Source organism: Amyelois transitella, chromosome Z (genome assembly GCF_032362555.1).
Source record: "Amyelois transitella isolate CPQ chromosome Z, ilAmyTran1.1, whole genome shotgun sequence".
Classification (NCBI taxonomy): Eukaryota; Metazoa; Arthropoda; class Insecta; order Lepidoptera; family Pyralidae; genus Amyelois; species Amyelois transitella.
The window spans coordinates 5,845,914-5,862,603 of NC_083535.1; the positions used below are offsets into that span (position 1 = coordinate 5,845,914).

Consider the following 16,690-nt stretch of genomic DNA (forward strand, 5'->3'; position numbering starts at 1 on the left):
AACCTTCGTTCGAAAATTGTAATTATCAAGACAATAAAGAATTTTATTTATTCATTTATTTTATAACTATAAAAAGCAATTAAAACCGGGATATTCCTGTTACGACGCATCTCTACTTGCCCATAATATTACGCCCATTGCTTTTATTATCATTGCGTCTATGTGTAACAATGACTCTATGAAGTACTATTGATAATTCTGTAACTAAAAAATTTCGACAACTTTATGCGATATTATTATAACTTGTTTTTCAAATTGTTGACAAACAATTGCAATTCAGCAAGTGCGAGGATAGCTGCACCTGCGTGCCCTGCGTAAAAAATACCTAGGTACATAAAACACATTTTTGTCTTTAGGTGTTAAAACTTAATATTTTACCACTTTCATTTTTCTGCAATCAAAGTAACACAGATATCGTAGTGCATACATATATATATACCTAACATATATATATATTTACTAGATTTAGACCGATTTTTATATCTGTATAAATATGACCACCTTATTACATAAATGATTAATTTCATATCAATCGCAATCTGAAGATGATATTTATTCAGTCGAATTGTTAAACGCATTCAAGAAATAGCATCACATATTTATATACACACTTAACAACATTTTATATATTATTATGACAATATCTGTGAAATAAAATATAATTACACGTACAATATTTTAAGCTTATTTCTGTATGTTCGTTATTGCTGGCCATGCACGTAGTTTGTTCTGTCTACAATCTACATATGTCTTATGCCTACTATAACCTAAACTTGGCTTAGATCTTGAAGCTCAATATAATGCTCATGTCATGGCGCATATTTACCAATTACAGCTGATGAAAAATTTAAGCGAATTGTGCTCAGGATAAATAAAAGTGAAAACTAAAAGAGTAGGTTAGGTACCTAATCGAAAAATACTTAAAAGTTTTATAAAGTGAACCAGTTAATAACAAAAGCATAGGTAAGAAAAATTATTAAATTGGCTTGCACAAAATGAATGTGCGCTTATTCCCTTAGTCGCGTTTTACGACATCCTTGGGAAAGAGATGATGTGGTCCTATTATTTTAAAGTGCTGGGGACCACAGTGCTGGGGACCACACGGCACCTACGAATATCGATCTCAAACAATGTTATTACATTATATTCTGCTGAATTTTTAAGCTAGTGTTGTTATGAAGGGATCCAAGTCAAATTTTCTTGTTCGAAATTGGTTAATACGCGCCCTGCATTTCTTTTTACACGCAAGAAGCTTAAAGTTATGATTTTACGCATGTCCTAGTTAGATCTTAAAATTCAATTAACATAGATCTATAATTTTTTGACCATTTCCGGTTGGTTTATCTGAATACAATTTACTAGCTTTCGCCCGCGGCTCCACCCTCGCGGAAAAATAATACGCCCTTTATCGTACTCCAAACTAAACGCACATTTAATGAAGATAACTTAAGTGTTATACCTAACTGTGAAGAGGTAACAAAGAAACTTACTTTCGCATTTATAATATTAGTGTAGTATAAATGGTAGTTGAGATTTATTGTTCGTTTGTCGTAATCATGGTCTGATTAATTTTAAAATCTCCCCACGACATGCCTCTTTTACATAGGTATACATATTTCGCCTACGCGACTTACCTATTTTGTGCATCACAAATAAGTGCTTTGAGAATTTTATAACATAGCTTACAATACACTTTAATAAATCCTAAGTACCTACTAAGTAGACATATGCCTGCTTATTTGATTTAAGACGAACTAGTGTTTAGTAATAGTCATCTTTTAATGATCATTATAAATATCAAGCTATTATTATATCTGTATATAGACACTTGATAGACACATATAAATCTAGATATTAAATATACGTGTATAGAGGTCCATCCCCTAGTTAAATTAAAATATATTAAAATTTCCAAAAATCGCCATTCCCTGACGTAGACTACTAATAAGATCTTAATGTTTTATCGGTAACTATTGCCGAATAACACTTCATTTTAAATTGTGCGATCAGAATTAATTCATAAACTGAAAAATAATCACAACCGAACAACCAGTAAAAAAAGCTATAAAATATACTGTTACCAGCTTGTACAGTCAGGTGCAATAAAACACACATAATTATATATATGAAAAGAAGAAGCAGATATTTAGAAAGGTGTGCTCTTATTAATGCAAGTGACTGCACATTGTACAATAAAGGGGCAACAAAAATATCCACAGCTCTAAAGGAAATAAAATACTACCAAATATACAAACAGTACCTTGTGGAATGATAAATAATGTTTTTTGGTGTCTAATACCAACTAAAGCTAAGTTAATAAATATAAACAAAGCTCTAAGAACTATTTCAACAAATGTAAGACCGAAAATGTTCTTACTTATATAACATTTTTACTTTTCAAAAGTTCTTTTGTATGTCACATCGCTTTCTATACAGACATAAATAAATACCTATTCGATAGTCAATACAAATATAATGGATAAGATTAAATTTTTTCTTATTTCATAGTAAGTTTATAACAGTTTATCAAGCAAGTTATAAGTTGATTATTTTTACCGTTTTTCATATACATAAACAATAGAATGTATCATTGTTATTTTTTTTTAAATACTTATAGCCGATTCATTTATTGCAATTATAAATAAACATTTTAAGACATCTTTTATTCATGGATTTTTGCCAGGAAAATATATATTATGCAAGGAACTATTGATAGGAGGTATATTCTATGATATCGACATCTACAGTCGCTAAAAATAAATCCAGTACATTTTGCAAAGCTGACAGCCGTAAGAGTGTTTTAACTTTATAATATGCGGGCTACTGTATGGAAGCGGATGGATCTTGTCGAGAACAACATAAAGGTAAACACATACCTACATAATAAGAAACAAATAACCGCCTTGAACTAACTTGAAACATGACGCTTTACGGCCTATTTTTGAAGAGCTCTTCCACCACTCCGGGATCAGCGAGAGTGGACGTGTCGCCAATATCCCGGTCTCCCAAAGCGACTTTGCGGAGGATCCGCCGCATGATCTTTCCCGACCTAGTCTTGGGAAGACCAGGAGCATACTGGATCACATCCGGGGCTGCGAATGCACCAATTCTTTGCCTGACGAGTTTTTTCAGGCAGTTTATTAGATCGGCGTCGAATTTTGCACCGTCATTCAGAATGACGAAGCAGTATAACGACTCGCCCTTGATCGGGTGCGGCTTGGACACCACGGCAGCTTCGGAGACCCTCGGCTCCTCAGTCAGCACGCCCTCCACTTCGGCGGTGGACATCAGATGTCCGGAGACATTGAGCATGTCGTCGATACGTCCGGTTACCCACAAAAAGCCATCTTCGTCCCTCCTAGCACCTGAAATGTTACGTAACTTATTTTCGAGTCGTTATTTGTGGCTGACCAAACTGTTCTGTTACTACGTAATTTAAAAGTCTATTCAAGATACTACACGAAACAAACAGAAAATAACTACTAAGTATTAGTGAATAGGCTACGTGTTTGATGACTTGACAAACATAGCGGATTGATTTCTAGCTGCGCACGCGGCGCTCCAAATATTCGGTAATTCAGTGCGGTCATGAGCGGGGTTGTTGAACTCCACTGCTAATTTGAGATGCAAGTAGGTACAATTATGAACGTAACTACAGGCGGTTAAATCAGTTCCGTTCTGACAGCGCTCTTATACCTAGGCAATTTATTTCAACACTTATTTTTGTCTATACGTAAAACTGCTTTAAGTATTTATACAAATATACCCGAACTATTTTTAACGACCTGGGCAAAGGTTAGGGTTAGTGATATGGACAAATAACAATGACATATGTAAACGTTTTGAAATTGTCTCGGTTGCGTCCAACCTGGGAACGCTAAAGGTCCTGTGACGAGTTGAAAAAGAAAGGAAGTTAAACAGAGCGATGTCTAATCAATAGAGAAGTTTAGTAAATTTCTAACTAACATCTGAATGTGACCATCGAATCTTTTGGAGATTTTTGCCTCTATTTTTCCCGTAAGGGAAAATGTGATATGGACGTGATATATGTAGATAAGTCGGTATAGTATCATGACATCGCACATTTTCAAAAATATTTTAAAGCCATGTTGTTTGCATTTAATTGAACCTATTAGATACCTACTAACATATTAATTAGATTCGGCCACATTCTTGTAGGTACACAAACAATTACAAATCAAAGTGCGGAAGTCACGTTCGAATTACAATATTTCTTTAGGTTATCACATATTTTTTTGGAGAATCATTAAAAACAAAGATGTTTCATTGTCTGCTTATCGGTTCATTTTGTTACCAGTTATCAAACATTATAACCAGTTACCTAATGATAATGAAATTAAATTTGGCTACTCTTCTCGGCAGATAATAAAAGTCAAGTAAGGGATGGTTTATTGAACTTAGGATTCTTCTTTTGAACGATGGGCTAAAAAACGTTGCCTTGGAGTCTTTTCTAGGCTCTGTCTCGTTCACTTGGACCAGTCTAGGTCAATCTGGACAGTAGGAAACATATATTGGTACATATACGTGATTTTATTAAGAATCTTCAAAACTTAGCAGATAAGATATTGTCAGTGTACAAAAGAAAATAAATCGACTTACCATCTCCCGTGCAGTAGTAGCCAGGGAACTTGGAGAAGTATACTTTCTCGTAGCGGTCGTGGTCTCCGAACAGTGTCCTCATGATGCCGGGCCAAGGGCGCGCGAACACCAAGTACCCTTCCCCCGGGCCTTCGATCAGCTGGCCATTCTCGTCCAGAAGCGAGGGTTCCACGCCGAAGAATGGAAAACCCTAAAGCGAAAATAATACCTACTTTAGTCCTTGTACAATTAAGTTCTGTCAGCGGCTTCTCTCCTATGCGAATTTGAATGAACGAATTGTTCTCAGGTTACTCCTGAAAATTACATCAGAGTCGGTCCCTTATTATTTGATTAATTGCAAGAAAATTAAAAAAAATTAACCACATAATGATAATAGAAATGAAAATAACATTTTATTTAGCGATATTTTTTTTATTGAATTTTGTATTGTCTCACGTACCTACTGAACCAGTTGTGAAAATTAGGATGCTGTTTATGAGGTCATTGTAAGATAAGAAGAATGGACGTGTTGTAATGATAGATCTGATTTGGTTGAACTTGTGCAAAAGATAGCATATCATTGTGTAAGAATTCATGTGTCAGATATTTTCGTCGTAGAATAGCCGATCAGTGTTGCTGTTCTATAAAAATTGATAACATGATACCTGCTTGAAAAACTCGATTTCTTAAACTTATAGAACAACATGTTAAAGAAAAATGTCGGAAAAATTGTAAAAGTCAAAGTAAGTAAATGGCATACCGACTAGACGATTCGTTACATACCTACATACCTACATATGGTCACGTCTATATGCCTTGCGGGGTAGACAGATTCAAATAGGTTGCTAGCCAATCGCCTAAAAAAGAATCCCAAGTTTGTTAGCCTATCCCTTAGTCGCCTTTTACGACATCCATGGGAAAGAGATGGAGTGGTCCTATTCTTTTTTGTATTGGTGCCGGGAACCACACGGTACTATTCGTTATAAATAAGACGATTCGTTATAAATAAAAATGAAGACAAAATAAGAAAAAGTTGGTTCTTCATGATGTCCTTGGGATTCGAACCTAGGACGTTTGTCTCCTATACTTACTGCAGCTCCAGGCTTCATGGGAGTGGCGCCTGGCAAGCTGGTGAGCACATGGCCACCAGTCTCCGTCTGCCAGAAGGTGTCCGCGATGGAGCAGCGGCCGTGCCCCACCAGGTTGTAGTACCACAACCACGCCTCGGGGTTGATCGGTTCTCCCACGCTGCCGAGAACTCGCAAAGTCGACAGGTTATGCCTGTTTTGGATTTTATGTGATATTGTAGAGACCATACTGTGTTGGGATTAATGTGAGACTTTTGAAGTGGTGTACAGGTACTGCTCAGTATACTTAGGCAGCGTCACAACTGATGGTAATAATTTTAATTAACGTCACTTTAAAATGAAACTCAAATAACTGTATTGCGCACGAGCTCCTTAAGTCGCGACTCCCTAAAAGATCTCGTCTGGCTTGTTGAAATCCAAAAATATTCTATGAAAATACTGATATTTTTTTCAATCGCGTTTACTTATCAACATATTATATTGGACATAAATGAACTTTGTAGGCCCTTGCAAATTATATTAATAGGTATCTCACGATTGGCGGAAGTAAGTATTACTTTTGATGAAAAATCTATTATAAATCAATGCACACATGGACTGTGCCACAAAACTGACACCAAAAGGCCTCTCAAAATTCCCTCGCGGAAGTATAGAACGGAATAGTTAAGGGCCTTGAGCGTGACATAAATTGTTCTTTCCAACCGAGGTCAAATTGTGGTAGCGTTGGAATGGCTTGATAGCGGTATTAATGCTAAATTACCCACCCTGAATTACCTACAGGAAGCTTAGCTGCGATTATTATAAAATTATTTTAATCAATTAAAAGGACTATAATCTTAAAAAGTCCCGAAAAACTGGTAACCCATAGGAACTGTTAACTTTCACCTGCTTTCCTTTTGGTATATCAGGAAGGGCTAAATTTACAAACATTTCTAGATATATATATATATATGAGTAGTACCTATTCGCGTCATTCATTTTATACTGTACTATATTTTACACCGTGGAAGTTTACCTATAATCAACTCAATATCCCTTGTGGAGTAGGCAAATCCAACAATCTTGGAGACTGAAAGCCCACTAAGCTACATATATGGCTTAGTGATGTAAATTAAATTCGATTTTTTACAACATTCATAGAAAAGATATGGATTGGTCCTATTTTTAAGTGCCGGATACCACTATATATTTTTATAAACACGAGATCGATTGTGATTACGTAAGTAGTAACTTAATTCCAATCTAAACTTACATTTTGACGTATTCATCCCCAAACTTGGTAAGAGAGCGGATAGCGGTGGGTGCCGTGTAGAACTGGGTGACTTTGAACTTGTCCACGAGGGCCCAGTAGCGGTCGTTGTCGGGGTAGAATGGCGTGCCCTCGAACTGTCACACACATATCACGTATTTAATATGATTTAAACTGACAGAATATTGATTATTTGCATTTGACTTAGTTGGATAAATAAAATGAGATTATATTTCAGTGATAGCAACACAACTATCGTTTTTATCAGAACGAATGACGGTATACTGCTGTGTAGAACTGAACTGGGTAACTTTGAACTTGTTCACTAGACGTCAGGGCAAAACACCGTGTCCTCGTACTGTCACAGACATGCCGGGCATTTATCTTTATGACCCAAACTGAGAAACTATTGAATAATCTCAATTAAGATAAATAAGATGATATTACAACAGATTACGAAGCACACAACTTTCATTTATTTATCAAGTTGTTAAGTACCTTTTAAAGATAGGAGAGATTGTGTTACCGAATTGAATACAGGCTGTGAATCCCGTGGGAGCCTATTTTCTTAAATCTCTATAATCATAATAACCTATAATCATCCCTAGACCACATTTTCAAGAATGTATGCTAAGTTATTACTAGATTTCCCTCTGGGATTTTAATGGGAAATTCCAGAAAAAGCAAATCTGAGTGTTATTCCTTAATAGAGGTCTAGTCTAATACTGGACCAAACTTTGTAACGTAAAGAAGTATTAATATATATATGTATATATATATATATTTATTTTATTCTATTACTATCTACTAATTCATTAGTAGCTCATTAGTAATATCATTGAAAAAATAGGTATATTTTGCTAAAAATAATACACAATACACGATTAGATTTCGTCGGGACTTCTCAAGCCCGTATCTGGGTAGTTGGATCAAGCTGGTGACCTCCAATATCGCGGAACATTTAAAGGTCAAGCAAGGAGAACGTCCAGTGGAAGAGAATGCCATAAAGTTTTATTGAAATACCTACTAATTATAATTAAGTACAATTTTAAGATAAATCTATCAAAGGAGTTCTGTCAAAGACAAAGAACATATTCTTTCAATAAACTCTAAGTTGGAAAATCGATTTAAAACTCGCTTGATTTCGATTACCCTTGTTTATAAGGAAAGTTGTTTAGTATCTATTCAAACTATGAATTTTACCTACCTACAGAATACATGAAGCCTAGTATGTACCATAACTCTCTCCTCAGGGAGACATTTAATTAATTTTACCTAAATGATCCTGTATGCAGCATATCAGCCGATTCAAAAAGATTTAAGAAAAATTATTATTTGTGGCTATTTACTCAACAATACAAACATTGATTTTACGTCGGCAGTATTAAGAGAAAATGCATATCTACTTACTGCATAATATTATACCTAGTGGTCATTATAGAACAAAGAAATTGGATTAATGCCACACATTTGTAATTTTGTTATATTTTACCAGATTATCGTTATTGAGTTTATCATTTGTATTATTCAATTTATATTTTATACAATGTAAATAAATTATACCTAACAACCTAAGTCCTGTATAGCGGTCAATCTATAGGTATTTAATTATGGAACTCCTCGTAGGTAAGCACCCCATAATATTATAAGCATTTTTATCCCGTGAAATCTGGGGTACCTATGTCTAATGATCATGAAATTAGTAATGTTAAAATCCTATAAGACCTTTTCTATGATAAGGCAAACAAAATATTAACCGAAAGTTCATTAACATTTGTGATCTTCTGAAAGAATCTATTCAATCAAGATATGCTACGGCTACAATGTATCAACTATCTATGTGTCACAGTTCATTTAAAAAATGTGACTCAAATAGAATAACTACACTAAACTAGTATTTTAGTAGTAATAATAAGTGGATACATAGTTGTATACGTACATCCTGAATGATTAATGAGTCATGAAATCAAATAAACTGTAACAGCATAAAAAAATACTTACAATCACAGAGGTAGCGGCGTTCGCTAAAGGCGCGTACACAACATACGTGTGTCCGGTAATCCATCCCACATCGGCTGTGCACCAAAAGACGTCTTTGTCCACGTAGTCGAAAACGTAACGGAACGTAGCCGTGGCGTACACGAGATATCCCGCGGTGGTGTGCAATACACCTTTGGGCTTCCCCGTTGATCCGCTGGAGAAAATAACTTTCATGCTATAAATGTCTTGTGGCAGTTCATCTGCGGCATCATCGGCTTTTGTCATTTTTACGTCTTTCCTTAGGTGGGGCTACTTTTCCTTTGACCACAATATAAGAAGCGACTCCCGTTTAACCACAGAGCCAGAAACAGTTCTCTGAATGCCGTTGGATCTACGACCAATCTAACGAACTATTTTTTCGTCCTCGGGCGGTACTCAATAGGATTTTTCATTCGTCTAAAGAATGGATATTTATTTTTTGTCGATGAATAGTTTTTAAATAAATATTGCTGTTGGCAAATTCAAGATGGCGATAAAATTATGCTGTCGTCGAACCATTTCCGGGAAACGTTCAGGGAAACGAGATGCCAAACTTACAATGTTAATCATATTATCGTGTAATTTTTTTTAAACGTTGTTTCTTATCTACATTAATTTAATGACATAATTTATACAGGAAATGTTTTACTTGTTACACCTAAATCAACAATTTTGCAACAAAAAAGTTTCGTATAAGTAAAAATATTTGCAATGTAACAAGAATTGTTATTCATAAATAACCCTATTATTGTTTTTGTATGCATAGTGTTGTATTTTTACATGTCTTAATTTCAACGCAGATTATGGCAATTTTACAAATTCCATGTATGAATGATGTAAGAAACATTTTTTTTTTATTTATAGGTAATTCAAAGATGGTATGCTAAATTGGAAAACGCATTTTAAGTTTTTAATCGATAGATTTTATGCTGTCAATATATAGCATCGTGGGCTACCTTTACGGAAAATATATGATCCTGGAAAATTAACAAAGGCAACACGTTAGCACTGATGCTAGGAAGAAAATTGTAATACCTAATTTACAATCATTATCCTCAAGACACTCGTACAATGACATCAAGTTTCAAGCAATCTATACGTGATCGTGACCTAATTCATTAGAATAGGTATCCGCGTTGTTGATACAAGTACTATGAAGACAACCTTAGGCATAACATTTTTTAAAGAACGTGTAATAGACGTGCTGTCATTAACTTCTTATTTCAGGATTTGAGTGAATGAATCTTCACACTAAATAGACATATTTTCAAACAAGATATTGTGACGTGAATGGCTATTTTATTCCATAAATTATAATCACGTGGTATGTGTATTGATTTAATACCTAGTGTACAGCATAAACAGTGGGTCTTCAGCGGCCATCCACTCCGGGGGACAGATGGTGGACTGCCCCTCCAACAGATCATGCCACCAGATGTCCCTCTCATCGTTCCATTTGTACTGTATGGCAAAATAATTTAAACATTTTAAACAACTTTATGTAGTAATAAAAAAAAAGAGATTGTGCCCTGTGATTCCCGACACCAATAAAAAAAAGAATAGGACCACTCTTTCTCTTTACCATGTATGTCGTAAAAGGCGACTAAGGGATAGGCTTATAAACTTGGGACTCTTCTCTAAAGTGATGGGCTAGCAACCTATCAATATTTGAGTGTGCAAGACTGTTGGCTCTGTCTACTTCGGACAGTGGAAGAAGCGAAAGAAGTATATTTCGCTTTATCCACATTCAAAACTCTCTTCATTGAAGCTCATCGGTTGCGGGTAGGTACTTGACCCGACCTTATGCTAGAACGTCTTCGATATGATCAAGATAATAAAAAATATATACCTGGAGATATATATATAGTTCTACTATCGCCCTTCAGATCATACTAATCTTATGATATAATAAGAAAGTTATTTTAATGGGCCAAAATGGACTTTGTACCAAATATCTATGTTCAGAAGACAAAGGTGAGAAAAAAATACAAAGTCCCGGCTGATATGTGCGTGATAACTATACTAAAAACAAAAACACTAGAATCAACTACACAAACATCAAGTTAAATGTTTGTTTATTAAAACATAATTAAATTCATGAGTAAACAAATATTGTAGAGGCCCTCTTAGTATTTCGGACCACACGCTCTACTTAAAACAGATTGTGAAATAGAACAATAAGTCATGAAACTGATTGCGACACATAGGAATTATTTTATTTATGCGAAACATAGACCATTGTTACGAAGGAATATGTTGCCTAAAGTTTTAACTTTTTTAGGACGTAATTTTATATTTCCTTTGCGTAACTCACTCGTATACCTAACTTTAGTAATTTTATAAGAGACGTGTAAAACTCACTAAAGTGCGAATATCTTCAGGCAACGGGCCGCAGGGCGTCACTCGATCGAGATGAGACACAATGATGCAGGATTTGATCGTGTGATTGTGCTTCGTCTTCGCTTTTTGTATGGCTTCGTCACAGATGTTCTTTAGCACAAGGAGTTTCTCCCCTCGCCAGCCGCCATCCGCAGTCACCAACACTTTCGCTTTACAATCGGACATGCGCTCCGCTAGAGAGTCCGATGAAAAACCTGCGAACTAAGAAAAACTGAATATAATCACAAAATCAAAATCACTAGATAATAAAAAACAAAAGAATCGCCTGTGGCAGATTAACAGATCTACGCCTATGAGTCCTATTTATTTTTTGTAATATAGGTATACTCCAAAAGTCATATACAATTCAATGACTACAATACATTTTCTCTGTATAAACTTCAGTTAATAAGACTTACCACAACGGAATGGACCGCGCCGATCCTCGCACATGCCAGCATACAGATCACCGTCTCCAAAATCATGGGCATGTAGACGGCCACCCGGTCGCCCTTGGTCACGCCGCTGTCCCGCAGTCCGTTGGCGAACTGGCACACCAACTCTGTCAGCTTTTTGTACGTCACCCGGCAGTAGTCATCGGGGCTGTTGCCTTCCCTGCGAAAGATCGTTCCTTTAATAACATCTAGACACAAATAGTAGTCTCTGCCTACCCCTCCGGGAAAGAGGCGTGATTTATGTATGTATGTAGACACAAATATAACATACAAAATGACGCCTGTTTTCCGAACGCAGTGACTACAACTTTCCACGTCATTCATCACTCGGGTTATGAAACATGGTCGATTTAGGGTACTTTTGATTCTTACTTTTCGCCAGGAAGTCTGAAATGAATAATTGACTAATTTAAAAAAAAAAGCAGAAATGATGACGAAAAACATCAATATAATGATACTTCACAATAATTGATAAAAATACTGACTTTTGTAGGCTTTTTTTCGTAGGTACGGCAAAAATAAAGAAATAAGATCAAAACTCCTTTGTACTCGTTATCCTCACTAGTAGAAAATAAATAGAAAAGAAAATAGAGGAAACGAATAAAGCTATTTAAATTATTAAACTCGAGCTATCGATCTGTAATGCAAGCCCTTCATCACTCTCAGCTAAAGTTGCATAACATATAGGTAGGTATCGACGGCCTCTGTGGCGCAGCGGTAGCGCGCTTGTCTGTGACACCAGGGGTCCCGGGTTCGAATCCCGGCCAGGGCATGATGAGAAACGAACTTTCTCCGATTGGCCTGGGTCTTGGATGTTTATCTATATAAGTATTTATTATAAAATATAGTATCGTTGAGTTAGTATCTCGTAACACAAGTCTCGAACTTACTTCGAGGCTAACTCAATCAGTGTAATTTGTCCCGTATATATTTATTTATATATTTATATTTATTTATTTATTTATCCATAATGTCTGCACCAATGACGCACAAATGGAATTCCATTTAAACAGAAAAAGAAATGAATTGAGTACTCTCTACATGGCTCGGACGACAAGAGCTAGCTCAGGATTCGATAAGTTTTACTACACTACATACATACATACATATAATTACGTCTATATCCCTTGCGGGGTAGACAGAGCCAACAGTCTTGAAAAGACTGATAGGCCACGTTCAGCTGTTTGGCTTTATGATGGAATTGAGATTCAAATAGTGACAGGTTGCTAGCCCATCGCCTTAAAGCGGAATCCCAAGTTTACAAGCCTATCCCTTAGTCGCCTTTTACGACATCCATGGGAACGAGATGGAGTGGTCCTATTCTTTTTTTTATTGGTGCCGAAAACCACACGGCACACTAAATGGTTGTCAAACAAACACACGTCATTGTACGAGTATATGTTTGAAAGCTAATAAGGAGTTGTATGTATGTAATTTTACTGGAATCCACCCGGCATATCTTTGACTTTATCTACCCTTAAATATTTATTCTTAATTTGTACCAACCAAATACTTACAAAGTAATTTGATGAAGCAATTTTCCAGTTGATTAATAATAGATTTAGATTGCATGTTGCAACCTGCAAGTTTACGAGTATGCATGCATCTTCTGACCTTTACATAGGTACACAATTACCTACGGTCGATACTTAAGGTGGTATTTATATTTTATTCATCCACTTATGTACTTTCTTGCCTAAACATTAGAAACCCTTTGGTTGTATAAGAAATGTTATTAACATTACATTTATTATTTTTAAAAGAATCACACGAAGCTACATGTTCTTACTACAACCTACATTTCGTTAGGTGCATGAATGGCCGTAAATGATATTATACAAAATCCTGTTTAAAAATTAACTAATTTTTTTTGACAAACATGAAACTATCCTAATACCATCGATAAACGCTCATTCGAATTCAATGCAGCCTTTATTCAAGTCAACATGACCTAAGACCCTTAGTGGCCTGCCTATTCCATCCAGCAAGGCACGATAAATATGACTAGCTAGCTAGTCATACAATTATGAAAAGATCTAAGTTTTCTTTAAGTTTTTAGTTTTATTATGTTTAATTTCATATTTAATTTACATTTGTTTCTCATACATAATTAATTTAAAAAATATAAAATATTCGTTTAAAATCATAAGTCCTAAAGAAGCCCTGATGTTGCATGCATGGGATTTCGTGTTACAAAATTTTATTTCCGCAAGTTATTGCCATGCATATGAAACCTTCGACATTTCTCGCAAAAAATTCAAAGGGCGTGGCAGAAAAACGCGGAAGTGAGAGCGTTAGGAAGTATGATTAGTGTAAAAATGAATAAAAGCAGGTTGACTAAGCAAATGTTTAAGAAGCGTGTGAATGAGAACGTTGGAGGAGAAAAGCCGAGAACAACGTAATTTAGATCAAATCCAAGTCGTCCTGGCGAAAAGACAGGTCAAAGCCAACTGACGAGCTTGCATGAAGAGAGTTATGAATGTGGATGAAGCGAAAGTATGCAGGAATCGTGGCAAGTGGAAAGATATACCTAGTCTCTGCCGACCCCTCCGGCAAAGAGGCATGCTTTTATGTGTGTATAATTGAATTCTCGTTTGACCCTAGTGTCATGTTGTATGCAGGTGTGAACCAAACTCAATGTGGATTATGGCTATACAGTTGCCTGAAATCTGCAGATTTTCTCACGATGTTTTTCCTAGTCCCTCACTTGCATAAACTAACATATGAGAACATCACTCTGGAGCTAATATTAGACAAATCAATATCAAGCTGTTCGGCGCTGAAATAATCGTGCGTGCATAAAGAACTATTTTGTTATATGTATAGGTAATTTACTAAATATGCATTCAAAGTGCATATTTAGTAAATACCTTAAAAATAAAGATTTTGATATCAGTTACATTCATGTGTACCTACTTATAGGTAACGAACATGAGTTGCTTTGATGACTTAACAAATCAATCAGCAATATGCCAGACGACATTATTGAATAATCGGGCGCGCGCAATGTCGTTCCGTACTACTAGGTATGCGCAGTCTTCTTATCATAAATTTTAACGGATATCTCTTATCCCTATTTTTCACTTAGAGGACAACATTGTGAGAAAATCTACATTCAGGAAACTGAATGTGTAGCCACGATCCAATCTAAGTTCCCTTGTTAACAAGGTAAGGCGGCAGTCACACACCTCTAAAATCTTACCTGCCAATGTCATAAGCGGACCCTGGGTCTAGGCCGAGGAAATAGCAGATGGGACCGTCAAAAATACGGTCGAATTATTTATTTATTTTACTTTTTTATTATACTTTTTTAAGTCAGTAAAAAGGATAGTTCATAGCTACTTGATGACAATTAAGCTACCGTTTCAGCAAAGATAAAAGTCATCCGGTTAATAAGTACCTATGTGCGAGTAGGTTACCTTGAATTACCAAGATCTCCATTGGCATCGTCAGAGGTTTTACTTTATTATATATAATTTACCTTTAGCTTACACAAAGATTAAGTCGGGTGCAGGGGAAGGATAACAAGAGCAGTTACTCTACTAAACATTTGCACTAAATGCTTGCAAAATGAATTGAAAATGGCTAAAAGCCTTAATAGCAATGATTTTTTTCTACAATTTTGTTTGTTTGGTGCAAGTATATGTTCAATATGAACATTTATGCTTGCTAGGTACACCTACATTACAACTTTCTAGGGTTTTCTTTTATAAAATATACAGCATAGACAAAGATTTAACTGAAAGAAAACGTCTTATGGCACTATTGTACATTAGTTTTTGTGCAATATAAGCCTGTTATCAATTTATGTGAATGTACATTTTCATAAATGTGTGTTTGAGGAAAAACAAATAAGTAGGTAACGTAGATGAGTTAAGACAAGATAGTATCACAATGATACAGATCTCGATGTTTCACAAGCAATGATAAGTGTAGAGCTAGTGACATTCGCATAGCGGCATGATGAACGTGGAGATGAGATAAAACATTACATAACTCAAGGGTTAGTCCCGTCTAGCATAGACCGACGGAACCAACGGCTAAAATTTGCTTCGGAAAATCAATATTTCGCGCGCCGTCTCAGTGGTGCAGTCGCTCAGCTGACTATTGATTCATAGCAGTCTGAATTAGGTACTTACCAATAATATGCAATTTTATCTCCATGGCCGTTCCTCACGTTGCGATCTAGGAGGTTGAAACAAACGTTGGTCACCGCTCCTTCCATCCATTTCACGAAAATGTTCCCCTTGTTTATATCGAAGTTGTAGGACACGAAGTTACCAGGCTGCGGCGGTGTCTGCCAATAAAATTCATTGGCTATTTCAGACCAGAAACCCTCGGGATCTTCGAGGGATTTTTTGTGCATCTCTTTGTATTTATCGAAAGATGGTATGCGCGATTTCTCGACGACATAGTCGGAGGGCTGATAAACGCGCGTCATCGCGGAGTCGTGCGCCGGGCCGTCGCTTTTCAGGTGTTGACTTTTCGCGACGGAGTTCGCGCGACAACTGAGCGAAATGAGGAGCGAGTACGAGTACACTGACCACTCGACTCGCCCCGATGGCTCGCCTTGTCGTTAGCGAAGTGACGCACGCATGCTATGCGCGTGTCCGTACAATATTCTACTGCTTGCTCTGGAGACAAGAGACGTGATTAGTGACATATGCCCCACAGAGTTAGAGTTATTTGATAAGAGACCGTGGATTAGATGTGACATGAGAACAATAGACTTTCTTACTTTTCGTTAGCAACAAATACGACAAAACAAGTTTTTAGGCCGGCTGACTATGATGATAAACATCATCTCGTTATGTATAATAGTTGCTCTAGTCTTGCCAAATATTTGATACGATTTATTCCAAGACGAAATTCCAAATTTTTATAGGTAGGTAGCTACCTAC

The 16,690-nt window shown here is 36.2% G+C and overlaps 1 protein-coding gene across 1 annotated transcript; it reads right to left on the minus strand.

The window, feature by feature from the left end:
- Nucleotides 1–538: 538 nt before the first annotated feature.
- LOC106133998 (acetyl-coenzyme A synthetase) lies at nucleotides 539–16,296 on the minus strand. The gene is made up of 9 exons (XM_013333929.2): nucleotides 15,929–16,296; nucleotides 11,754–11,949; nucleotides 11,317–11,556; nucleotides 10,301–10,416; nucleotides 8,938–9,130; nucleotides 6,940–7,073; nucleotides 5,691–5,880; nucleotides 4,621–4,810; nucleotides 539–3,365 (listed from the first exon to the last, which is right to left on the minus strand). The coding sequence occupies exons 1-9, from the start codon at nucleotides 16,228–16,230 to the stop codon at nucleotides 2,929–2,931; spliced, it is 1,998 nt and encodes a 665-aa protein (XP_013189383.1). The 5' UTR covers nucleotides 16,231–16,296; the 3' UTR covers nucleotides 539–2,928.
- Between the last annotated feature and the right edge of the window lie 394 nt (nucleotides 16,297–16,690).

What these genes read in the sequence shown, in the direction of transcription:
- LOC106133998 (XM_013333929.2), bottom strand. Translation starts at nt 16,230, where the DNA reads ATGACGCGCGTTTATCAGCCCTCCGACTATGTCGTCGAGAAATCGCGC. An exon ending in CTGTTTATGCTGTACACTAG is followed by an intron (nt 9,131 to 10,300) that starts GTATTAAATCAA and finishes TATTTTCTCCAG; the next exon opens with CGGATCAACGGGGAAGCCCA. An exon ending in ACGCCGCTACCTCTGTGATT is followed by an intron (nt 7,074 to 8,937) that starts GTAAGTATTTTT and finishes TGTGTGTGACAG; the next exon opens with TTCGAGGGCACGCCATTCTA.